At 41.2% G+C, this 19,804-nt stretch overlaps 1 protein-coding gene across 1 annotated transcript; it reads right to left on the reverse strand.

Moving 5' to 3' along the window:
• Window positions 1–1,366: 1,366 nt before the first annotated feature.
• Window positions 1,367–7,024, reverse strand: AGR2 (anterior gradient 2). Its single transcript, XM_009078319.1, has 8 exons — window positions 6,971–7,024; window positions 5,191–5,322; window positions 4,803–4,866; window positions 4,668–4,720; window positions 3,667–3,740; window positions 3,233–3,296; window positions 2,309–2,392; window positions 1,367–1,694 (listed from the first exon to the last, which is right to left on the reverse strand). The coding sequence occupies exons 2-8, from the start codon at window positions 5,312–5,314 to the stop codon at window positions 1,645–1,647; spliced, it is 513 nt and encodes a 170-aa protein (XP_009076567.1). The 5' UTR covers window positions 5,315–5,322; window positions 6,971–7,024; the 3' UTR covers window positions 1,367–1,644.
• Between the last annotated feature and the right edge of the window lie 12,780 nt (window positions 7,025–19,804).

Genomic DNA, 19,804 nt, shown 5'->3' on the forward strand with positions numbered 1-19,804 from the left:
TATTTTCCTTTCTCAGTTCTCATCATGACTGGAAGTGGCAGCAGTGGTATGAATTATGTCGTTGCCAAAGAGCTGGGAAGATCTGGAGGTATGCTCCTGGGTAAAGTCTTTTCTCACTGGTGCTGCTGCTGAGTTCTTAGATATTTGAGGCTGGAAAGTCTCCTTTTTGCCTAAGTCTTACGGTATGTGTACTCTCATTGTGTTTATCTGCAGTGTTTCTTAGTTCTGACTTCTCTGGTCCCTTTTGGGCTTGTAAATACACAATCACAAGCCGTAACACAATCATGAAACCAACCATATACTCAATACATTATCACTTTATTAATCATCTCAAGGCATTGCTAAAATTTGATGTAAGCAGGAATCTTTTAAGGGAAGCACTTTTATCTTTAATCACTTTAGAATGCAGCCAGTTTAAAAAAAAAAAAAAAGAAACAAAAGAGCCCCATAAATGAAGAACCCCATCTTCTAGTCTCAAGCACTTTTCTGTGAAAGGTTTCCACTTGTTTTCTTAACTGTAAAGAAAGGGCTGATAATGAAAGCTGCACATAGGCTGGTGCTATGAGAAAATAAATGGAGAGGAAGTCCCCTGAGCAATAGAGAGCTTAGCTAGCTGCTGAAATCGGAGATAAAAGGCTGCTTTCCTCTACCTGGGTTTGGCTGGGGTAGAGTTAATCCTCTTCATAGTGGCTTGCATGGTGCTATGATTTGAATTTGTGACCAAAATGGCACTGGCAGCACAAGGTTGTTGTCTGTGATTGCTGACACTTAAACAGAGTCAAGGTCTTTGCTGCCCCTCATGCTGTCCTGCCAGCAAGTAGATTTGGGGTTCAGGAGAAGTAGGGAGGGGGCACAGCTGGGACAGCTGACCCCATCTGACCAAAAGGATATTTCATACCATGTGGTACCATGCTCAACGTATAACCAGGGGGAAGAAGCAGGAAGAGGGAGGGGATGTTTGGAGTGATGGTGTTTGTCTTCCCAAGTAACGGTTATGCATGATGGGGTCCTGCTGTCCTGGGGATGGCTGAACACCTGCTTGCCCATGGGAAACAGCTAATTAATCCATGGTTTGTTCTGTTTGTGCATGCAGCTTTTGCTTTACCTGTTAAACTGTCTTTGTCTCAACACATGAGTTTTCTCACTTTTACCCTTCCGATTCTCTCTCCAATCCCACTGGAGTGGAGTAAAAGAGCAAGCAGCTATTTGGGGCTGAGCTGCAGGCCAAGGTTAACCCACAACAGCTCTTTTCCTTCCAAAGTGCTGAAATGTAAAATGTGTCTGTGGTCTCAAGTAGCACAGTGATTTTCTAATAATGGTAGATGAAGATAAGGACAAAAAAAACCCCAAACAAAACACAGCAACATTTTGTATGTAAACACTTGAAATGGATTTATTTTTTAAAAAATCATTTTTACAGTTGGATCATACAGTATTCTTCTGTACACCTTAAATTAAAAGCATCCAGCTTTTAAAAATGCTGCCCAGTACAAAAGTGCTAATGTAAAACTGTAGTGTAAATGTATAGAAACCATCACTACACATCACTAAATATCACTCTAAATAGTCTCTTCACCAGTGTCAATGCATGGGGAAGAGATGGAAGATCAGACTTCACAATATTTAAGGGATTCCTTCTTCCCCTTACAGTTCAGTCTTCAGGAGCTTCAGCGCTTTCTGCATATTCGAATACACTAGAAATGAAATATTCATGCGTGTTATTTTTGCTGCAGCTTTCTCTGCCAGCGACTACAAATGCTGCAGAGAAAATGTCATTATTATTAAAGGTTTTAATCACATGCCTATTGCTATAGGGATTCTGATGCACTGTGCTCTTCCAGGCAATTTGTGAACGTCATCAGTTTAATTTTGACTGGTGAGAACATACATCTGTTAATGCAAATGCATGGGCATTCACGGGACAGAGACAGGAGCTGTGCAGCAGTGAGGGAGGGTTCTAGCAAGCATCTTTCCCTGCTCCCAGAAGGTTTTCTGACCTGGCTCAGCAAGATTTGTATGCAAGAGTTCTCACCGTTGCTTGCAGTGAATGCTGCTGAATTATGCAAGTTTCGACTGACTTATGCTTGCTTTTAGAACAGATGGATGCTTAAGGCTCCAGGGCTCTGCCATCATTCTCTTCACCTCACTGAGTTTAAGTCTAGCATCCTGTTTAATTTTAATCCAAGTTAAATATCTTTCAGCAAGTACTGACTGTGAGACTCTGTAATGCCTGGTGTTATTCCTTGTCACATGGAAAACGTGGCTGCTTTCAGAATATTTTCAGAATATTTTAGAACACTCTACTTACACAATGAAATGTCAGAGGGCTCGTATGCGTAGAGACGGTTTGAGTATCTTCCAGTAATATCTGCTCTCACAGTCAGGGAAGGATCTGGGAAAAAAAGCATGGAAAATGTTGTAGAGGACAAGACTAACCTTCAAATGGAAGGAAATAAAATGAAATAAATAAACTTTTCCACACTCCTGCTTGCTTCCTAAGTGTTTCTGCAAGACATTTCTGCTTCTGCTGATGCCCAAGAGATTGTTCTCCTGCACGTTTACTGACATTTCAGTTTTAAGTGTTGTGTTTGCAGGTGTTAGCATATCCCCTATGAAGACAGGCTGAGGAAGTTGGGGTTGTTCAGCCTGGAGAAGAGAAGGTTGTGTGGAGACCTCATAGCACCGTTCAGTATCTGAAGGAGCTACAGAGGAGCTGGAGTGGGACTCTGTTAGGCAGTGATAGGACAAGGGGTAATGGATTCAAATTGAAGGAGGGGAAATTTAGGTTAGATATTAGGAAAAAGTTTTTTACTGTGTGGGTGGTGAGACACTGGCACAGGTTGGCCAGGCAGATGCCCCAACCCTGGCAGTGTTCAAAGCCAGGCTGGATGAGGCATTGACCAGCCTGATCTAGTGGGAGGTGTCCTTGCCCATGTCAGGGGGGTTGAGGCTAGATAATCTATAAAGCCCATTCCAACCCCTAAAATTCTGTGATTCTATGATTACTAGGGACGGGATAGGTTACCCATTCTGAGGACTGTGGCATCATGTCATTGAGGGAGGAATCCTGGACCTTTGAAGCTGCCTGGAGTTGCTTCGATATTTGATCCACAAAACCAACTAGAATGTTTCTATTTGTCATGGAATAAACTGTTAACTAGCCTGAGGATTTGAGATTCAGGGTGCAGTGAGCCTCTAATCAGAGATCTACTTTGATGCTTGAGGTACTCACCTATGAACAAAATCCGAGGGACGTACTGGCCATCAGGTGAAAGATTCTTGTCTGTGGTTTCATACTTAAAGAAAATGGAGAAGGTTTCTAGTCAAGGAGGGCATGTTATGTAAGGTTTTTTACTTCATTGTACTTTCTGTTTGGAAATACAGCGCAAATAATACATTTTGCAGTTTAAGAGATTCACTCTCTGGGGTGCAGTGTGTTAACAGCTGGAATTGCAAATTGGTAACAACAGTTCATGTTATTATTATACTTTAAATTTCCTCACATTTTGAGTTTGATAGGTACAGATGCAAAAGACTTAGTACTAAATCTATTATGCAGTGGCCATTTTCTAGCCATCCCTAGCTATTAAACTGAAGCTAGAGAAGCCATAATTAAAAATAGAACTTTATCACTTTCACTTAATGAAATTTAACTGGGAAACTTACCACAAGGTTCAGGAGAATGAACTTTTCAGCCAGTTTCTGTATATCTTTGTGTTCAGCGAAGACCTTTTTGAGGGCTATAGTGGAAACAAATGGGAAAGAAAATGAAAAATATGCCCCTGAAATATATTGTACTTGAAAAAGAAATTCAAACAGACAAAATCAAAATGAGAATTCCCAGTTTACAACTGCAGCAAATGAAGATTTTTCATTTCATTCCACTGGATGGAATATTTATATTCTGCATTAAAGAATAATTATAATGGTACAATATGTCCCATCTTCCTTCAGATAGTGCAGCTGGCTCTCAAATTTGTCTGCTTAGGTTTGAATTTGAGCATTTGACCCTTCAAACCTCCTGTCCTTCTACTGCAATTTCTGCCTTCAGTTTTTAAGGTACTGACAATAAAGAATGTAGGGCTTCAGCCTGAAATGTTTGGAAGGGTTTTAATGCTTGCACAAAGATCCTTCTGGAGTTATGAATACATGCAAAGGTCTTGCCACATGAATCAGCTTTCAGGAAGAAGGGCCCTCAGGTAAATTCAGAGATACTGGGAAAAGAGCAATTCCAGTTACCAGAAATCCTGCAAGAGCTCAGTTTCAGCTTGGTTTGATTTAGTCTCTGGCTGGATTCAATCATTGATGATACTGAAAGCTGAATACATCCTTTCCAATTACTGTTTCTCACTACTCCTGGTCTTACTATTGGTTTCGGCTGCTTGTGACATGAACCAAAACCAGATTTGACAGAGGTGAAACCCTGCTGACCTGTGCTTGTTTCCATATCCATACTGTATCATGTAATACTGAATTACCACTTTCATTTTATTTCTACACATTGGAAAATACCTGTGTGGGACAGTGACCAGAAGAACATGCCCCATTCTTGTGCAAGTTACTCCTTCACTAAGACTTAACCAGCAAACAAAACAGTGAATCATTTTTTTTGAGCAGCATTCCAGAAACTGGAAACAAGATTCCCCCACCCAGTGCAAAGGAATTACCTTGGCTGTGTGGGCAGTCCTCCAAGTGGTGGATAATCATCAGGGGTTTCTGGCTGGAAAAGAAGACCCCTCGTTAGGAACCAGGGAGGTGCAGGGGGCCAGGGCAGGCAGCGTGGGGTGCAGCAGGGTAGGTACCTGTGCTTGGAGCGGAAGAGAGCTTCCTCATAGGTCTGTGTCCAGATCAGTTGGTCTCCCCAGCCTGTGGAAGGGGTAGGAAACAGGCACTGAGTGTTATAAGCAGGGCTGGTGGCTGTGGGTTTGGATCCTGCCCCTGTCTGCCTCTGCCAGGAGGGGCTTGGAACAGCCCTGCTGCCAGAGGGCTTAAAGCTTTATTCCTTTATCAGGAATGAGGGAGGAGAGGAGGCTAGGAAATACTAGAAAAGATATTTGCAGAATGAGTTGCATGAAACTTAATTTTTCAGAACAGCATAAGAGCTGTAACGTTAACAAGACTGCACTTTCTGTTTTATGATTTGAGTTGGGGTTTTGTTTTGTTTTTTTTTTTTTTTGCTTGTTTTTTTACCTCTGGAGAGTGTCTGAGGCAGCTTTGGCTTAGTTTCCTTTGTATCCTTCTTGCCTGCATCCTTTGCCAGGACACAGGAGATGGCAATGAGCAGCAGGAACATGGACATGTAACTCTTCTCCATGGCTGCTCCTGGAACAGATGAGAGAAACCCCCTGTAGTTGTGGTGCCTCCCAGGCTGGTGCTAGCTGTGAGGCACATAGAAGATAAGGACAGGGAGAGCTGCAGGTCAAATCACAAGTATGCAGTGGGGTGAGTCAGGGCTGAAACAAACTGCTCCAGGCAGGGGCCTGGGCTTGGAGGAATGGCAAGGAAGTGTGAGGTTTGCTCAGCAAACTGCCCTGAAGAACCTGGCTGCTTCCCACTGCCCTGTTCACACTGTTGGGCTGTGGCCCTTTTAGGATGTGCATGTATGTGTTTGTTATTTTCTCTCTCTTCTTTTTACATATATTGAATATGATCAAAAAACCCCCCAAATTTTGGCAATTCCATAAGTACTTGCAAGTTCTAATAAGTTCACAATTCTTCCTTGATCTCCCAGAGCTATAGTAACCCAGCAGCAGGTGCTGAAAAATTAACTTGTCTTGGGTCTTTCCTCATTTTTCTGTGGGAGCAACTCAAATGAGAAGTCAGTGTTAAGCTAGGCTTTACAGTGAGCGTTAGCATAGACACAGCTTAATGCTGTTGTTGAAACTTCCAGTCTTGCCTTTTGTCTCAAAGGTGTCATCTAATCCTTAAAACCAGCAGAATCTATAATAAAAATTGTGGGCAGGAGTTGCCATGTGGCACAGTAAGAACTGAAATGCAGTTTTCTGGCTTAAGCAGCACAAAGCAGAGGGCTTTTCCTGAGCCAGGCTCTGGGGCATGAAGATGAGACATGTCTGATGGGAAGCTCCTCAGCATTTCAGCTGGGATGTTTCCCTGAAGGGGGAAAACACTTCAGAAACATAACTAGATATTTTCTCATTAAATGTCTTCCTGGAAACTACAAACCAATATAATAGGTGCAATAAGAAAACATAGGATATTCTAAAAGCAGTACAGAATATTCAAAAGATTCATGCAAAAACCCCAAACAACAGGCTGACAGTTTTTAAAATTCAAACAATGAAAATTAAACTCCAAGGAAACAGAAGTTTTTTCTTGGGTAGGAACTGCAGGAGGAGAACTTTGCTGAGCTTCCATCAGTAGTACAGTGCTCTTTGCTACTGGGATGTCCAATAAAGCTCAAAGAGTCACTGTTTCGAGGGCATGGAATACAACTTTTGCAGAAGACTGCCCTTCTGCCCTAAAAAAGAAGTCTCCTTGGCAAGAAGAATATTGCATAAAATTAAATCAAATCCTGTGCATTATCAGAGTTACCTCAAGAGTTGTTTTGGCTAGAGCTGTATGGTGGAAGTAATGCTTCCTTAACAAGCAAAATAAATTAAAAGGTATGGGGCAACCAGGAAATTGGAGACCAGGCACATTTTATGCTGTTGCAGAGTTAGAATGCAGGAAACGAAGACACAGGAACATTAAACCTGATCCTTAAAAACTGCCTCTGGAAGAGTAGGCACATTTTGGAAAAGTTTTCCAAAATAACCCCTCTTCTTCAGGTTATTATAACCTGGAAAGTCAATATTTCTCTACAAATTTTCCTTCATAACAAGCTATGCTGGACTGTGCCTGCTTTGCTGCAGTCTTTTCTTATCCATTGATCACATCCCCCAGCCCCAGGTAGCACAGGCTCACATCTCCCCCAGGTACTTTCTGAAGCAGTGAGTGTGTGGTGCCTTACCTTGTTTACTCTCCTAGATGCCTGCCAGGATGTGAAGGTGTTCCTGGTTACAGTGTGAACACTGCAGTTCCTACTGCCTATTTATGCACCTTCACACCCCAACTCCACCCACAAGCTTTGAATTTGAATACTGCTTCCAAAGAGCTAAACTTTCCAGTTTTTTCCCCACCAAAACATTCAAAGTTAATTTTGCAATTAGATAACATTGCAGTTTCCTGCCAGACATTGTATCTAAAGCTCAGAGACATTTCTATAGACTTTTGGGATATTTATTGAAAGGTGTTTTTAAAAGGCTGGCAAAGATCCAAGTCCAGGTAAGCTTAAGTCAAGACTCCTGATTTGCCTGAAGAGTGATTTGTCTTTTTTTGATTGGCTGGAAAATCAATATGGGTTGCTGTTCTTTTAGTCTTTACAAAAAGTTAAATTGGTGACTCGGAACTGTAGATGTTAATTAGATAATTAGCTATGCACATTATACAGACATGTGTGTACACATGCACATATAACAGCACATCAAAGAACTGTAATAAAACCTAAAAAATAGTTCATAAAGATCTCCACAAAAATGTATTTGGAAGCTATCACAAAATACTGTGTTCACAAGCAGAGGTCTGAATCAACATTTAATTCAAATTTCATGATTAATTAGTTGTGTAGACATTTATTTTTAACCACAACATAAACACCAGCCATTTTAGGTTTGAGATACACATATAATGCAGTGCAATGCTCAGGTGAACAAGAATCTTTAAGGTGGCTGGAAGGCCATTGCTAAGGTTGTACTGACCACAGATGGCTCTTCCGCAAAGGTCAGTGTGATTCTGTCCTCAGGAATACATGTTGAAACTACAGTATGTTCTCTTTGGTGCATGCCTCATATATTTCAGTGAGATTAAAATCTCATGTTCATGGGCAGTGAACACTTCACATTACTCATCTAGGTAGATGAAATCTATCAGATATGGATTTTTCTGTTTGAAATTCACAGTGCTCTCTGATGGATGCTAACAGCAGCCATTCATAAGAGAATTAGAATCATAGAATCATAGAATTTTAGGGGTTGGAATGGACCTTACAGATCATCTAGTCCCAATCACCCCTGCCATGGGCTGGGACACCTCCCACCAGACCAGGATGTCCAAGGCCTCATCCAGCCTGGCTTTGAACACTGCCAGGGTTGGGGCATCCACTACCTCCCTAGGCAACCCATTCCAGTGTCTCACCACCCTCACAGTAAAAAACCTTTTCCTAATATCTAATCTAAATTTCCCCTCCCTCAACTTGAACCCGTTATCCCTTGTCCTATCACTGCTGTTCCTAGCAGAGTCTTTCGCTGGCTGCCCTGTAGATAGAATGAATTAAGAGGTTTGGATCATAGTCCAGATTTGTTTGGGGTTTTTTTTGTCTTTCATAAATAGTGATTAGGAAAACAAGGTGCAGCAGCAAGATGGTGAACTCAAGGCAAAAAAACATATTGCTGTTTCTTACAAATGCTCAATAGTACCATGCTTTGCTTAGCTGCAAAGCAGCTTTCACCCCTATTAGAAGGGTGAAACCAAAGCTCCCAGGGACATCAGTCCCCTTTCTGTGTGTTTCATGGTAAATGTATGTTTTCCTGATACAGAAATGCACATCTTTTGCATATCTTCTCCTTCTTTAATACTTCTTTCTCCCTGAAGATTTAGAGATGTATTTTGTTAGCTTCTATTGTGACTGTCCAAACCACATTCAGTCAGCTTTCCTTCCAAAACATATACCAAAATAAGTTTCCAAGATCCTTATTTGAACATGGGACAGCTCACTTTGGACAATCAGTTTACATCCTTGTGTAGATGTAGGTGTAAAACTTGGGTACCCATTTCTGAAATCTTGGTCCAAGCTCAGACAATTCATAATTGTAATTTAACATGCTCTTGCTGACTGTCTTCTCAGGTCACATATAAGAGCATTTGGTAGTTTTAAAGCCTGTAGCAGGAGTTGTAGTTGCTCTCTGGTGATGTGAAGACATAATGAGCAGGTAGATTCTCACTCACACGCTTGTTTTTAAAAAATGGGTTTTGTCTAAAAAAGGATCCTCAAAACTAAGCCCCAGCCTGCTCCTTGGCTCCTGTCTTACAGGTACCTCCATTTCATTTGCACTTTTGCTTTCTCCTGTTTTCTTGGAATGCACTTACCTTAGCCTGCTTCTACATAGCCTTGGTCTGCTCTGACAGAATTGTTTCCGACAGGGAACTTAGTAATTCAAATACAGCTACTCACAGGGCCTTCCCAGTCAGCTCAGACCCAGGGATCTCAATGCAGATAGTTGAACATGTCTCTAAACCAGCCTTGTTCCTGGTTAATGAAGAGAGAGGGGAGCTCAGCCTTTCCCACATCTCCCTGCTTGGGCCCCAAGACTGTTCCCAGCCACTAAGTTAGCTTCTGGCAGTTTATAATGGGCTACTTTCTCTGCCTCAGTGACTAAATCCTGCAGGAATTGCTCCAGAGAGCTTGGAACAAAACAGGACTATCTCAGAAGGTTTTTCTTATTTTGCTATAAAGATCTGTAGACCCTATTACTGTTAATATTTAACATCTTTACAAAACTGCTAATTAGATTTTTGATATGATTTTGATTCCTCTGGTCTGAGTAGCCTTTGTTTATTGTGCTACACAGAAATCACCACAGCTTCAGGTGGCTGATGTTATAGCTGTTTTGAAGCCATTCTCTGAAGGGCTTTTTTCTTCCTTGTGCTTTGTAATATGTAAGTTTTAGAATTCAGGCATTTCTCCTAATTTCATAATAAACACATGCATCCAAATCTTATGATCTACTGCTGAGAATAAATTCCAAAACTATGCATTGCAGGAATGAGAAGTAATGTTAGAAGGAATGAGAAGTATAGTTAGTCCCACACTAGCAATGCTCTGAGTCAAAGCCAGAGACAGACAGATCTGGGAATCAGCAAACTCCCAGTGCTCTTAAAGTAGTAGTATGTTGTACAACGCAGTGGTTGAAAGCGGAATAAATTCATTTGAGAACTGGACAAATTTCTATTGTCAATGCTTTAACCACATGAACTGATTAGTAACTATTTTATCACCTGAAAGCTCTTTGGATGAAATTTGACTGAAATTTTCTGGAAAGTCAAACCCCCAAATTTAGGAGCTGGGACACTTATGACACCTATGATAGCTGCAGGTCCCTTTTTACTTCCCCCCTTGCCCTGAAATATTTCAAATCCTTATCATGAATATTATATATAGGTGCTGTCTGGGTTGAGACTGATGACTGATGTCCCCAGTCACTCATGATAAGATTCTTCTTTTTGCATACTAGTTATTTATGCTGAAGCAGGTACCAGACCCCAGATACCCCACTTTCCAGATTAGCTGTTGGTCTGTCAGGCAAGAAAGTGATTTTTCTCACATTCGCTGAGGAAATATTTACTAATACATACAGATGGAAAGGATTACTAAAGGAGAGACTAGGAAGGACTTGGTGTCTTAGAAGTGGTCCAGACATTCTCCTGAGAGTTGGAAGACCATGGTTTAATCATTCTCCTGTCCATTTTCAGTGCAAAACCACATTTCAATACAGAGCCGGAAAGTCAAAAGTTCAGCAGATTTCTACTGCTGAACACTTTGAATTAGTAGCTGGAGTTCAGATAAATATCTGCAAAAAATGTGATGATTTGTCCTGAAGGATGATATTTTCCAAAATATGCCAGCCCAACACTTTCAATCTTTTAATTGAATGAATTGCTCAATTACCTTGGAGTACCTACAGTTTATTTGTAATATTTTTCAAGTTGGGTAGCAGAAAAAATGGTAAGGATTTAAAATAGGACATTCTGACCTTTAAATCACTGCTTTCAAAACAATATCAATGTCTCCGAAGGTGTTCTTTTCCACTTACATGTGGGTGTCTATAATACAAATCACCACCACTTGGTATATGCTGGGGTGAAAAGCATGGAGCATCCCTTACATAGTTTTAGATAAAGATGTGGGTTTATCATGTAACCAGTTCTTATACCATACTCTGTTTTGAGCTGTGAAGTACTGGGATGTCAGGAAGGCATTGCTGAGTGACATGTTTTAAAATCACTAAGTCATTTGAAGACCCAAATTAAATATACTTGCTCTTGTATTGTTTAATGCCCTTTTTCACAACAATAAGGAAACTGCAATGGTCTGTTACACCAAGGAGTGTCAAGGTTTTCAGCATATGTGGGACTTAATTGCTCAGATTGTGTTTGGTAAGAGGCAGCATTTAGATTTAACTCTGAAACATTTTGTTCAGTCCCACAGGAAGGCAGGGAATGAGTGAAGAGTGATTCTATGATGTGAGGGATTGGGAAGCTGGGAGTGTACCACAGCCTATGAAGAAGACTATTTTTCTGGTATTCTTAACTGGGCAAGTCGGTTATGATCAGCAAGGCTTCTTGTCTGAAACTCTCGTACTTAAGTTTGAGTAAATGCATTTTACTTGACTGAAATAACTAGCTGTGTCTAAAACCAGAAAATGTGCCATACTCCTAGATTAAAGCAAGAGATTCCTCTCCTGTCTGAGCAACTGTTATTCAATTTTCAGTATTGCTCGAAATCTGTAAGCCAGCAGGATCTTATTTTTTACTATACTGTAATATATGAGGATGGTGGGAAGACCTTTACGTTTTGGACAGCTTATTGTTCTACTTAGCATCACATGGGCAGTTTTTAATTATTCTTTTTTTTTGTTAATTAATCCCCCTTTTGTTTCTGGCCTGCCTTGGTCCTTGGACAATAAACTCTATTACAGGCAAGTAGCTGAGCCACCGTGTCTATAATTCAGTGAGTCTCCTGGAGGTGCCACCTTGGTGTGATCTCTTTGATCTATTCTTACTAACTTAGCTGAAAGTTTGCAAAGATGAAGGAGTCCATTCTGTTCTCTTTTCTTTTTCCTAATCAATGAGCAGTAAATACATCTGCTTAGTGAAATTCTGGCTGAACTCAGTGACACAACTGCTTTCTTCACCCCTGTCATGCCTCTGTGCTAATCCCACATTATATAACATTGCTTTTGCTTTGGGGCCAATAACCCAATCAGCATTATCTCTGTAATGAAACATATGCATTCTGCTGAATTTATCTTTTTTCCTGGTAGTGTTGCTCTTTTTCTTCAGGCTGTGCAGACTCATGTGGTGTTGACACCCTCTGGCCTGCATGATGTGCTCCACAGCACCCTCCATATTCTCCCGTATTCTTGACATTGCCCTGGCTTATTTATTTATCATAGAATGTGAAGTTTTAGTCAGTCAGACAGACTGCACAGTTTTAAGCACCTCCAATGTTAAGGTTCAGTTGCCTTTCTGCAGAAAGTCTCACAGTTGTCATGTCTTAGATGTGCCACCATGTCCCCACCATGTTCATTTCACAGCACCGTTTTTTTCTCCCTCTGCTTCATGGGGGGTCTGGATGGAGGTCTTTGCTTGGACAATTCCAGTTGCTTTGTCAAGGTTAAATCTAGGATTTAGCAGTCTCATTTCTGAGCTGGATTTCCCAGATCCTGAATATAATCTTTTTATCTGGGCCTCAGCCACAAAGTTGTAAAACTAACTCTCCAAATTTAGATCAGGGATAAACTCCTCTATGTCTTCACCTTCTTACCTTCTATTTGTTCTTGTTGGTGGTTTTTCTTCTTCCTTTTTTTTCCTCTTTTTGGGGGTGTGGGAAATACTTTCTCTCCCTTTCCCCCCCCATCTCCTAGAGTACAGTATCCTAAATTTCTGTCTCATGTCACAACAGACCTTTGTTACTAAAATTCAAGAAGTCTGTCTAATTTGTCAAAGAGGAGTATGACATATATATAATAGCAGCCTTCAACTACTTGAATGGGTTCATAGCAGGCATCAGTAAAATCATTTTTATGAGAAGGATAGTGTAGCATTGGCACAAGTTACCCAGAGAGGTGGTGGCACAACTCTGCTGGCGGGTTTCAAAGAGCTGTTCAACAAATTTTGATTATTAATGCCATTATTCAGTGATCATGCAGGGGGTTGGGGCTGGAAGTAGAACCTTCATCCTGCCTGACATTCAACTGTTTGTAACGTGAACTTTGAAATAACACAGCAGCCTGGTCCAGCTGGTTCATGCTGTGAGGTAGTTCCTAGTGCAGAATGCTGAATATACTTCTGAAGGCTTCTCACTACAATCCTTGTCTGCAAATATTGACATAATATAGTTCCTTTTGTTACACAGTATCCTAATGACGTGTCATAGACCACTAGTTTGTCTTCCCATTGCATAAAGTCATTCTATTTCAGAATGCCTCAAACTTCACATTTTCTTTAGTTTTATTTTTAGGTTGCTGTGCTAAGGTTATATTCTGGCTCATAAAAGAGTCATTTATTTGCCAATATAACTGAAATATTAGGGACATATCCTTTTAAAAGGTCTTAACCAAGATCACCTTTAAAAACCTCTGCAGAGCTACAAATCCTGACACAGTCCCAGAACAGAATTCTTTTTCTTTTTTGCATTCTATGATTTGGCAAGTATAAACTGTTGCTGAATTTTCAGTGTTCCTCCTGCCTAAACTGCACTTACTGCAAAAAATAGCCCATTTCTTTGAAGAATAACATTTTACTGCTAATAAACTCTTAGTAGATGTTACTTGTAAACTACCCTGATTTTCTTGCTAAAGAATGTGTTTGTGAATAAAGCTAGCATAGGAGCAGGATCAGTGATGGTGCCTTCTCAAAGATCATCTCCCTTGAAGGAACCGAGCTGTTTTCTCAGTCAGAGAACATACTACAACACAGTGACCTTGCATGAGAGAACATACATCTCCCATAACATCCTCATAGGAAAAAACAACCCAATAAAATATGGACTAAGTAAGAGCAGAATGACATGGACTGCCAAGCTCAAAGCGTTATGGTTGGTGACACACAAGCTGGACACCAGTCACTAGTGGTGTACTCCAGGGGTCAATTCTGAGGCCAATGTTATTTAACATCTTCAATAATGGGTGGAAAGCCAGACAAGTGGTGATACAAAGCTGGGAGAAGTGACTGATAAACCAGATAGTTGTGATACAATGCAGAGGGACCTTGACAGCTCAAAGAAATGAACCCCATAATTTTCAGCAAAGGGCAATGAAAAGTCCTGCACCTGGAAAGGCACCAGTACATGCTGGGGTGGAAAGCAGCTTAGCAGAAAATGAGCTGGGGTTCCTGGTAGACAGAAAATGAGCTGGGGTTGCTGGTAGACAGAAAATTTGACACTAGTAGCATAGCCGTGTGGCAAGGCAACCAACAGCATTTGGTAAAGTGTTGCCAGCATGACAAAGAAAGTGAGGCCACATCCAGAGTGCTGGGTCTAGTTTAGGGCTCCTCAGTACAGGAAAGACATGGACATACTGGAGCAAGTCCAGTGAAGAGGTTCAAAGGTAGTGAAAGGATGAATCATCTAATATTTGAGTAGAGCCTTAAAGAGCTGGGACTGTTCAGCCTGCAGAAGAGGTGGCTCAGGGGGAATCTCATCAATGTGTATAAACACCTGATGTGGAGACCTCCTCATCCAGAGGATGGTCACAAAGATGGTCAGAGGACTGGAGCATGTCTTCAGCAGGCTGAGACAGTTGGGGTTGGAAGCTTGGAGAAGGATCCAGGGAGATCTTATAGCATCTTCCAGTACCTAGATGAAGCCTACAAGAAAGCTGGAGGGGGACTTTTTGCAAGAGTATGTGGTGATAAGACAAGGTGGAATGGCTTAAAACTGAATGAGTGTAGGTTTAGATTAGATATTAGAAAGAAGTTCTTTACTGCAAGGTTGGTGAGGCTTTGGAACAGGTCACCTGGAGAAGCTGTAGATGCCCCATCCCTGGAAGTGTTCAGGTCCAGGTTGAATGTGGCTTGGAGCAACTGTGTCTAGTGGAAGTTGTCCCGGCCCATGGCAGAAGAATTGGAGCTAGATGATTTTTAAGGTCCTTTCCAACTTGAACCATTCTATGATTCTTTGATTCTATGTAATGAAAGCAAAGCCAGACTCTTCTCTGACATCATGTGACAGGATGAGAGTCAATGGGCCCAAAATGAAACTCAGGAAATTACATGCAAATGTAAAGGAGAATTTTTTTTCTTTTGTAATGTGAGGATGATTGAAGACTGGATAAGGCTGCCCAGAAAAATTGTGGAATCTCCATCCTTGGACATACTCGAAACTCGACTGGGTACAGCCCTGAGCAATCTGCTGTAGGTGACCTTGCTTTGAGCAGGGGCCTTGGACAAGATGGTCTCCAGAGATGCCTTCCAAATTCAGGAATTCTGTTATTTTGTGACTCTACATATGTAGTATATACAAAAGAAAGGTTAAATAGTACAAAGGTGAACTTATAATTGAACCCAGACATATCCCACTCTCAGCCACAGCTGACCTGTTACCCAATATCAGCTAAATGAATGGAAAGATGCCATACTCTGGTCACAGATTAGGATATTATTACTGGAACAGTAATGAATGGCTATTAACTTTTACCCATGAAGTGCTCATGTTTCACCACTGTGTGGGTCATACACTGTACAAATACAGTTGTAATAACCCTATCACGATAGCTAGCTGGCTGTTCAAGGCAATTACAGTGACTTAAGGCAACGTGTACTAAAAGTCTTTTTAAAATGTTATGGCCTGGAAACAGTAAGCACACTCCCACAGGTGGTGACACTAAATAAGCAGTATCAGTCACAGGGAGCTGATAGAGGATGGGTGTTCCCATTCTCCTGCTGGCACAGTTCCAGATGGTGGCTTGACCATAATGTGGCTCTGTGTTGGCATTTGAATGCACAATGCTCATGCACATTTAAAAATTACTTTTTAAAAAAATATTGTTTTAATTTATATTTTTATCTGGCATAAGCCGTGCTATCCCAAATCTTGGGAAATACTTAGTTTATAGTGGTCCAAGGGCTGAGATATGTTTCAGCTGTGCTTAGCATAGAGGCTCAGAAGCTGGGAAAGAGCAGCCATCTCTCATTTGCCCTCAGGTCATTCCAGCAGCTGAGAAGGACTGAAATAGATGTGAAATTAGGCAATGTGGTCTTTTTGCATCCAGCTGTTCACTGTATCTAGCTGTATCACTTGGAGATTCCCTGGGAGGCAGGGAGTTCCCACATAATCAACTTACAGATAGTCTAATCTCTGTATACCAATAAAACTGTGTGGAAAAAGATGGAGATTGGAGTGTGACCTGAGGGCAGACCTCTTAAAACTTCATGAGAAGCCATACATATGTAAAAATGCACAGAATTGCTATGCCAATTGTCTGTTAGGAGCCATTTGTGCTTTTAACATGTCTGAATGAGCAGAGGAAATAAGGTGTCATTTCTTGTTTTCAGTGGAAAGACCTGTAGCTATCCTGCTTTTCAGAGTTGAATGTGTTGAGTCATTACAAACACCAGCAGGTTGGAGTTTCAGTTCCTGCACTCCTATTTCATATCATGCAGCTGCTGGAGTCGTGGAGCAAAAGGGCAGATGGCAGAGAGCTGCCTGCAACCAGCAGCCTCCTACATTCTGCAGGTGTTGCTGGGCAGAATAACTGGAGAGCAATTGGTATCACACACCTGCTTTCTGGCACGGGTGTAGGGGATATAAATCAGCAGCACAGAAGGAATGGGGGAAATGTCTGTCTTTGCTTAGGTAATGTGAAGCTCTGGTGCTTGCTGCTGTGGTGGGTTGGTAAGAAGTGCTTAATCTAAGTTAATAGTTCAGTACCTAGTGCTGCTCCCTCCACTGACTCTGAGTTTTAAATGTCAAGTATCTTGTTAAAAAGCAAACTGAAGGTAATGAATGGCAGTCAGGTAGGTGATGTCACTTACCTGGAGAGAAGCAATTATTCAATGCTATACTCATGTGGGTGCCACAAGCCCAAAGACCACAGGCATGGGAGCCTGTAAGTATTGCTATTATTTTCATTAAAGGTTTATATGAGAGGTGCTACTTTCACCTGTTTCATATAATGATTAAATAATAAACTGTACATAGCTTGTAGGCTCTACCATCTGTTTTAGCTCTCTATACTTTCTATTTTAAAATTCTAAGATGCTAAAAATTATTTTCAGCTTTAGATGAGGTTCATGTGGACACTTGGTTGTTGCAAATGTCACACTGGTTGCTGTTTTCTGTGGTTAGGAGTTGGGATCTTTGGCATGATCTCTTGTAAAATCTTTGCTTTTCCCTCCTCTTTTAGAAGAAATGGAGTCTATCAGACAGTAGGTCTAACTAAGGATGTCTTCATTGTTTTGAGAGGTATTCTTTATACTCTGGTTTCTTCTTTCCATTGACCAATAAGCTTGTCACACCTGTATTTCCTTGCAAACTTCCTGGTTGATGTGTGCAATAGATCAGCATCTAGTTTGCTTGACTTTCTCTCATATAGCTGCTATGCAGAACCAGTCCTGTTTTCTGCTCTTAACTGTCCTGGCTCAGCCCAAAAAATAAATAGCACTCTTACAACTGGTTAATTAAAGCAGAGTTATCATAGCCTAAGAGTTGATATAGCAATAGCAAGCTGCATTTTGAACTATAAGACCATCTTTTTGGTGACTGATACTGCTATGTCAGTGAAAATTAAGAATGAATGCATTACAATAATAGGAATATCCCAACTGTCTCTCTGAGGCAGTTGGATTCATTTCGTAATAAAACCATTTCTTCTGTTGCATAGAGGAAACATAGGAATATAAAACTCTGAATGCAAGTAGCTCTACCTTTTACCTTTTTCAGTTGTAGGCTGTAAGAGTTTCTGGGAGCTGCTATATTGTTTGACTCTACCTGTTTGACCTTGGCCTGCTGGAGCCCATGCTGTGAAAATGCCTTGTACTACACACATAGTGAGGGGATCCAGTGAAATCCATAGGGTGGTTTGTTGCATGTGCTCAGGTCTGAATTACTCACAGGCTTTTTAATTCCTTTGGATTTGGAAAGTGAGGGGAAAATACTTTGATTTAACAAATCTTTTCCAGATAACTGACATATGCCTTGAAAGACTAAAAGATACTTAGAAGCACATGGTGTGATTCTTGGAGGTGTCCTGTTCAGCGCCAGGGGTTGGACCTTTGTGGGTCCATTCCAACTCAATTTTCTATGTTCATGTTAAAAGATTAAGGATATTAATTTAAGGGAAGAAGTGTTAAATTCACAGAAGTCTGGGGAAAATAAATCTGGTGTGTTGTGTTTACAGGTAATTTGAATTGAAAAATTATTCCAGGTGTATTATTTTTGACTGAACAATCATGAGGTTTTGTTCCTGCTGCTAACGTTGCTTGTGTAAAAGAGAATGCCTCCTTTTGCTCTGCAGCACCTGATTCTATTAGCAAGGATCCCTCCAGGAAAGTCATAAGAGTTTTGCCTTTGTGAGAGCACACCATCTTGCCATATTTCTTTTCTGTTGACTGGTGAGCAAACCAATCTTCTCAGAGTTCATTCCATGATCTGGTTCACATCATGCAGAGAAACTTAAGCTTCCAACTTCTATATGCACCTTCCTCTTACATCTGTCTTACTGCAGTTTCTAAACATTTAAGATTAAAGCCAAGCTCTGTTCTTGATCACTTGACAAAAGATGATTTTTTTTTTCCATACGGGAATGCTATTGGGGTGGTCTGTTAGGGCACTTGAACCTGAAAACATCTCCAATTTTACAGCTCAGCCCTTGTCAAGTGAATCTCAAACTGAACATCCTTTGCTTTTTCTGACCGCATCATTTCTGTCTGGTACGATAAATTCAGTTCTACTTGTGAGCTGGTTTATATAGAAACCTTGATTGATAAAATGCTTTGGTTCAAGTGGAAGATGCATCATGCTGGGAGCTGAATTCTGTAAAGCCTTCTAGCCAGTTGCAGAACAACACTGCTGTCCAGTTTTCTTGGTTTCTGCCTGGTGAGTGAGTCTCACCCAGAATGACTCTCAGAGCTGGAGATCAGGAATCTTGGCTCTTTGCTCTGTGGCACCATAGTGATTTGGGAGTGGCTTTGTTTAATTAATAATCACAATGTTCTATTTGCTGCCTTTAGTTCAATTAGGGAAGAGGAGAGAGAGAGAGAGGGGGGGACCACGAACCTACCTGTGCCTTATTGTTGTAATGTGGTGTCATGGTTTAACCCCAGCAGCAGCCAAGAACCATGCAGCCTCTCACTCACTCTCCCACCAATGGGATGGGGGAGCGAATCAGAAGGGTAAAAGCTACAAAAACTCATGGGTTGAGATAAAGACAGTTTAATAGAGAAAGCAAAACTGCACACACAAGCAAAGCAAAACAAGGAAATAATTCACTGCTTCCCGAAGAGAGGAGGTGTTTAGCCATCTCCAGGGGAGCAGGGCCCATCATGCGTAACGGTTCCTTGGGAAGACAGACGCCATCACTCCAGATGTCCCCCCTTCCTCCTTCTTCCTCCCACCTTATATACTGAGCATGATGTCATATGATATGGAATATCTCTTTGGTCAGTTTGGGTCACCTGTCCCAGCTGCGCCTCCTCCCAGTCTCCCATGCATCCCCAACTTCCTTGCCAGAGTGGCAGTATGGAAAGCAGCAAAGGCCTTGGCTCTGTGTAAACTCTGCTCAGCAACAACAAAAACATCTCTGCATTATCAACTCTGTGTTCTGCACAAAACCCAAACGTAGCCTCATACTAGCCTCTATGAAGAAAGTTAACTCTACTTCAGCTCAAACCAGCACATGTGGTTTAAATATTAGGACCAATAAATGGCAAAGACTTTATCCATGAAGGATGGTACCCTTTTCCTTTCTCTGTGTGTGATCTGTGCAGGACATTGCATTCTGAATGTGCTGGAGAGGGCATCCTAATGCAG

This window comes from Acanthisitta chloris, unplaced genomic scaffold, assembly GCF_000695815.1.
Source record: "Acanthisitta chloris isolate BGI_N310 unplaced genomic scaffold, ASM69581v1 scaffold7107, whole genome shotgun sequence".
Classification (NCBI taxonomy): domain Eukaryota; kingdom Metazoa; phylum Chordata; class Aves; order Passeriformes; family Acanthisittidae; genus Acanthisitta; species Acanthisitta chloris.